General features: G+C 37.9%; 1 protein-coding gene across 2 annotated transcripts in view; it reads right to left on the bottom strand.

The window, feature by feature from the left end:
- Positions 1-1,532: 1,532 nt before the first annotated feature.
- The window catches only part of kairos, a 60,689-nt gene continuing 55,150 nt past the window's right edge, over positions 1,533-7,071 (bottom strand). Inside the window, exons 4-5 of one of the 2 annotated variants that reach the window (XM_089264081.1) lie at positions 5,215-6,547; positions 1,533-5,000 (exon numbers count right to left, since the gene is read on the bottom strand). In XM_089264081.1, coding sequence (XP_089120207.1) covers positions 5,275-6,547 — 1,273 coding nt within the window. In that variant the 3' untranslated portion in view covers positions 1,533-5,000; positions 5,215-5,274. Of the gene's footprint in view, positions 5,001-5,214; positions 6,551-7,071 lie in introns of both variants that reach the window. The other variant, XM_089264080.1, reaches the window with a different exon arrangement.

Below are 7,071 nucleotides of genomic sequence, written 5' to 3'. Positions count from 1 at the left end.
AATAATCTGAAAAAGTTCTTTATGTCAGCTAATCAGATTACTTGGCATATAATCAAAAGTCCATAAATTTACATTAAAATTCAATTCGACCTTATTTAAGTTCCGGTAACATCCGCAGTGACTGTAGCTCGCTCAGCTTACGTATGTTCGCGTACAACAGCTGAGCTGGATTGAAGGTATTGTTAAATTGAAAGTCAATGCGGTCAGCTTTAGTCATTAGGGTCTGCTCGGAGGACGACAGCCGCAGGCTACAGTCCTCTCCAAGTCTGTAATACTCTTACTTGCCCTTAGCCAGGCCCACACCCACCATCTCCTGCCCTCTCACATTCCGAAATAAAACACATTGTTTACACATAACTATTTATTGGTATATAAGAGTAGATGTATATATGTATGTAAATATGCATTTGCATATGGGCATGTATGCATATGTATATGTGTAACAGCTCGGGCAGGAAGCCACAAGTGCACAAGCACACACGCACACACACACACACACACACATATTGCTCGATTTCCGGTACATAGTCGCCTATGTATGTCTGAATATATGTGAGCATTTGCATGCGTACATCATTAGTTGGGAAGCTGACATACACACATACATACATATGTATATGTGCATGTAGGTACATAGAAGGTATAAGTACGGTATACAATCTATTTAAAGGTATATATATATATATATAGATATATATACTTATATAATATAGATAGTTGTAGCATTATATATTGTTTAATTTTTTTTTTTTTATTGGTTTTATCCATTATGTGTCATCATATGATTGTTACATTCAGTTGCATTTTGGAATTGTTTTTTCTTTACATTTACATTTACATTTTTTTTTTTTTTTCGTTATCGAAATTTGTTTTCGATTATAATGTGTATACAAACATGTTGCATATCTTTCATATTTTTTCGCTACTTCTCTCTTTCTCCCCCTCTCTCTAATTACGCATCTTATGCGTAGTTTATGTAAGTTTGATATATAAACGCTCAATTCGCTCTCTCTCTATCTCGTCCACATCATCAACGTTATTTACATAGGTATATAAACACTTGATAGCAACTACATATATATTTATATGTATTTTTTATATGTATACATCTGCATGTATTTATACAAGTTTTCTTTTGTTTTTTATTTTTTTTTTTACCATGCGTAATTTTTATCTGTTTATATTTCCCCCGGCTGTTCAAAAAAATTCTGTTTTTAAAAATGTAAGCTTCACTATACTCGACTCGACTTCACACTATATACATACATATGTATATTGCATGGCTTTGTGCTGCTTCTTCTTAGTGTTTTGTCTCTCATTCCCATTGCCTTCACAGTGCGTCCAAAAGTATACTACACAAATTGAATTTGCAATCAATGCTTGCTAAAAAAAATACATATATATATATTTATCTCATTTGTATATATATTGTTCAACTCCGCCGAGAGAATATTATTTCTCATTTATTTTAGCTTTATATTTTAATGTTTGTGCTGTTAGTTATGTTTTTTTTTTTTTTTTGGGATTGGATTTTGGATTTGGTTGGGTTCTCAGTTAACACTACTAAAGTACATTTAGTCGGTGGTAACCGCTTGCTTGACGTAGTCTTAGGCTTAGTCTTAATCAATAATAATAACAACAATCAAACAACAACAATTAGATGCGAGTACAGCAAAAAGAGTTGAGAGTTAATCAATTGCAGCTCACACGGCGGGCCAAGAAAATTGAAAAGCAAGGAAATCATTTGCCCCGGGCGTTAGTCAACTGGCGATGGGCAACTGGCTTGCCAGATGTGTAGAGCTGTTTGCAAACAGTTCAGGGATACATTATGAATTCATGTCGGGTTATATATATATGAATTCGATAATTATCGATAGCCGCCCAAACAGTTAACAATTGCTGAATATATATTGTTGTAAAAGTTACTGATTATAGAGTATCTGTTTGTCGACCATTTCTATATATATTTGTTTTTGCTTCTCTTGATTCCTTTATTATTTGTATTTGCTGCTGGCCCTTATTCTATTGTGGCTTACTGGCACAACGTTTACTTATTGCCAAGCACAGTTGTACAATTAAATGAATAGAGTCGAATGTCTATACGCCATGTATGTATATATACATGCATATTTGTATTTGTCTACACACATATACATATACGTCTGTAAAATATGATGTGTATCAAAATAAATTAGAACAAGAGTTTCGTTTTATTTTTGGAAATGAGCGAACATCGATTTATATAAAAGTTTCTTATTATTTTTGCGCGCATTTTTTAACTCTTTTTATAAATATATATATATTTTTTTTTTGTTTTTAAATTTTATGTTATTTTACTTTTTATATTTTTATTTTTATTTTTTGTATATATAATTGTAGTTGGTTTTTCTATTATTATCTTTGGATAGTTTTGGGTGTTGCAAGCTTAGAGTCTTTGTCAAACAACTTTTGCGCACATTGATTGAGTTTCGTGGTGGGCAAAATGGAAAACACATTTCTTTGAGTATTTGTTGTTTTTGGTATTATTATTATTATATATATTTTTTTTTAATATTCATGTTTAAAATACAGTATACTACTATCAAAAATAGAACAAAGAGAACTTTACATTTAATTTTGTTGTTGTTGCTTAGAGATTTGTTTAACATATTTCGAGTGTGTGTGTATAGGGGATTGTAAATATGAGGTTGTTATACTTGTTTTTTTTTGGTTTTTTTTTTTCAAGATATCTTCAATTGATTTGCTGAATGACTTCTGTCAGCTGTTGCTGTTGCGAAAGTAGAAAGAGACAGCAACAACTGCAACAACGAGAACAATGACAACAACAGTTGCAACACGAGCAAAAAATGGACATGTAAAAACTAGAACAACATTTATTCGACTAGAATATATTACATATGTATATACATATATATATACTCACTTTCATATATATCTATATATTTATTTATTTATTTTTTTATTGAGACCAATAACGATCGCATTGACTTGTAAATAGTTGAAATACCATTGAAATGTATTCACATTCACATATACATAGATCTATATACATACATGTGTATATCTATATATATATATGAATTTATATATGTATATTCTACAGTCTAACCTTTATTTATATACATATATATAGTATATTTAGCATTGAAAGTGAAAGTTAACTTTGGGTTCACGCACAGATTTCAAGTATTTGTGAAACACACATTGGAAATCGATATACGTTAATTGGGCACATTGAGAGTTATGTATATATACATACATATATGTATATAGTATACATTTACATAGTATTTAGGTACATATGCCTTTAAATATGTATGTATTGTAAAAATATGTAGGTATATGTTTGTCTCTGTCTAGTGCTCAGCAGTGTTGAGCAGCGCATTCATAGTGTGTGTAGTGTGTTCAGTGTTCAGTGTTGTAGAATTGCCGTTTAGCAATTTAACTTTATTAATTGATACAGCCAGCACACATAACACACATGCATGTGTGCATGCATGTGGCATATGCACACATATTGTGAACTTAGAAGTATGATTGAAGCATACTTGATTGATTGCTGCCAATTTGGCAAATTGCCAATTTTCCCACCTCGTTACCTCTTAAAGCTCTCAAAAATTTACCAACATTCCAAACTTTTCGCACAATTCAATTAGCAAAGTTTTATTTGTATTTGTATTTTTATTTTTTTATTTATTTTTTATTTCAATTAAACTCAAATTGATTTGAGTCAACGCACAGAAAAGTTGAGGAGATTTGAACTTCATTTAGCATACAATCATATACATATATGTTGTATACATATATATATAATTTTAACATCAATATGTAACATTTTTTTTTGTTTCTTTAGTTTTATAATTGTATAATTGTTTTTTTTTTTTTTATTTAATTTTTTTTTTTTTTTCTAAGCTCAAATTGCACGTATTTACATTGCAATCCACTCGCTGATTGCAATCCTTTGTCTGAGTGCTTTTTAAGCAGTCGTCTATTATTATTCATATTCAGGTATATGTATGTATATATTATGGAACCATTTGACCGTCTCCTAAGTGCCGCCTGCTATGAGCTATACGGGGCGTCAAAAAAAAAAAAAAATGTTTTTCGAAACTCCTTGGAAATTCTGCTGCACGATTAGAATATCTATAAACATTTATGGAATATTTGTATTTAATTAAACATTTTAAGTTCGCTCTGCTCTTTTATATTATCAATTATTATTGTTTTTAGCTTTGTGTTTTTCATATGTATTCGTTTCCATTCACAACATGTATACCATTTGCTGTATGAATATATATGGGTTACCTTTTGCATATAATATGTTTAGTCTGATATGGGCCAATATAGTTAATATTTGTACATTTTAGGATTAAAAGCAATTAAAACGTGTTGCTCTGCATTTCTCTTGATTCAAAAAAAAAAAAATACTAGCATATGTATATATGTAGATATATAGTTAGTTGACACATTCATATTGGCTGAGTTTTTCCACATTTAAAAAAAATAGTTTTTCTTACATTTTGTTCGTTATTTTCTTTGCTTTTCTTTTAACATTCTTTGGGTTTCATTTTAGTTAATTTATTCAAGTGACGATTAAAAGTGTAAATACGCTTTTATGTAAATATATATATATATGTATATATATGGTTGTATATATTTATATTAGAATATGTATGCTTCAATGTCTGTCTCTTGGGGTAAATTTGTCATTCGGCCTGCCTAGCCCACGGTGCTCCCTGCCCAGCGTTAATCACAAAACTCACCTGCACTGTTGCCATTAGAAAGTGTATCTCTGCTATTGCTATTTACTACTACGTGTGCCACGTCACTCTGGTCACTCAGATCACCTATACGATTTACCGTTATTGTTTCAAATTGTACCTTTTGTTCCGGCTGTTAGTAACTTATCCTGCGTTTCGTTTCGATTGATTTGTATGAAAAATGCAAAATGATTTCGTTTCATTGTGTTGTTTGTTGTGCTCGAGATGCAAGTAGCTATCCTGCATGGGAGATACGAGAAGCAAAGAGCAATAGATATTGTAAAAGAGATCGATCTATGTACAGGGCTGTTCATATTCGACTGAACCATCTGGCAGCCTTATATGTCTTTACAGAGATGCCGGATCGATCATTGAATCAAAAATTGTTGCCTATCCTTGACCAGAATGGCCTCAGTCGAACATGGACAAGATTATTTGTGTACCCTCAGCTCACCTTACATTCCTCTAATCCCTGCGTGCTGCTGTCCGTTTACTTGCGTCTCGGAGGCCCGATCTATTTGACAAACAGATCCTTGAGCGTGGCGCACAGCGAAGCGTCGCACGTGTCCTTCGAGTCGTCCTCGTCGCCCTTGCTGAACCAGTTGAGCGTTGAGCGCATTGCACGTCCAGCCTGCGACTGGGCCGAGCTGGCGGCCGACGGCCGGCCACGTCGACCAGCCGCAGAGCCACTGGAGCTGCTGCCACCGGCGCCGGAGTCCTTGGGTACAGCACCGCGGCTGCTGCCACTGGCCGCCGATGAGCGGCTGGCCGCTGAGGTCGATGCGCCGGCTGGATTCATGCCGCCGCCCATGCTGGCATTGGAGCTCTTGCGCAGGAAGCCCTCGATGGCCGTGCCCAGGATGGTGGCATCGACAATGTTCGCCTTGGTGGCGTCGGTCCAGCTCTTCTTCTGCTTGCTGCGCGGCTTTAGCTTCGGCTTGCCGGAGTCGCCGCCTAGCGGATCCTTCTTCTGCAGCCGCTCGAGCATGTCCTTGGACAGGGCCATGGCACTGCTCTTGCTGCGCACGCTCTTCTTGCGCGGCAGCGGCGTCGTCGGACGCTTGCCGAACCAGCCGGATATGGCCGCCGAGCTGTTGTCCTGCGCCTCGCTCACCAGCTGCTTGGCGTTGTTCAAGATGGACACGTCAAAGCTGTTGGAGCGCGTCGAGCGGCCGGCATTCGGATCGAGCAGCATGCTGCTCGAGGTCTGGCCACCGCTTGGGGTGGGCGTGGCGCTGGTGGTGCGTCCCCGAGCCGCCTGCTGGAACGTATTGCTCAAGAACGGGCTGGTGGCACTGTTGCCGGTGGCGCCCGACGAGCTGGACGAGCCGCCGTCCGGATCCGGCCGGTGTGCATCGGAGCTAGAGCCAGTGATCGAGCTGAATATGCCCGCGATGTCCGTCCGACTGCCCAGCAAGCCCAAGCCGCTGCCCGACTTCTTGCGTCGCGTCGACGCGCGCGCCGACACCGGCTGCGGCGACACGCTCGGCGGCTGTGGATGCTCGGAGGCGCGCCGCATGATGCTGCCACCGGCGGCGCCCGGCTGGGGGCACTCGGAGTAGCGGCGGTTCGTGTAGCGGCGGGCGGGTGCACCGGCACCGACCTCATCCACCGTCTGCACCTCGCACACCTTCTCGTTGCTCGACGTCCAGAGCTTCAAGCGTGCCTTGCGCGACTGCAAATAGATGTCATCCATAATGTCCAACTGCAGATTGTGTATGCTGCCAATCGGGTCTGTCGATGGGGGTCCTGTGTTGCTCTCCCGCCGGGAGTTCAAGACGCGGCTGCTGCTGCAATAATCCATCGAAATGCTTAACAACTCCATTGCAACTTTTTATAATAATATAATAGAGATCTTATAGATACTGAAAGAGAATTATTTTCCACATGTTTAAGGCTCCCTCTAGACTCAATGCGTAGAAACGGCCCAAGGACTGCAAATTGAATAGCTTTTCCTGATCTAAGTCAACGGAATACACTCTTCTATCAGATGAATCAATGGACATGACAATATAGTTCTACGACCATTGAGTTTACTTCAGTATATGGAAGGATCCCTCCAGGTAGAGCACATTTAAATAATCAATAGAAATGGGCGACGACTCAAATGCAAATTGAATAGGTTTTTATATAATCCAAGTCAAGGCCATCGGATGATTATCATATTATATGTAGTTGTATCACAATAGAGTTATTTTCAGTATGCAGAAGGATCCTTCTTGGAAGACTGAATACCAGAATTCAAAGTATATGAGCGTATCCTCTTATGAAGACAATGCGAATAATTTAAATAAGACTAAGTCAGATGAAG

This window comes from Drosophila navojoa, chromosome X (assembly GCF_054131105.1).
Source record: "Drosophila navojoa isolate 15081-1374.11 chromosome X, UAZ_NAV_1.0, whole genome shotgun sequence".
Classification (NCBI taxonomy): domain Eukaryota; kingdom Metazoa; phylum Arthropoda; class Insecta; order Diptera; family Drosophilidae; genus Drosophila; species Drosophila navojoa.
The sequence above is the reverse complement of the archived record's forward strand: the minus strand, read 5'-3'. Positions and strand labels throughout refer to the sequence as shown.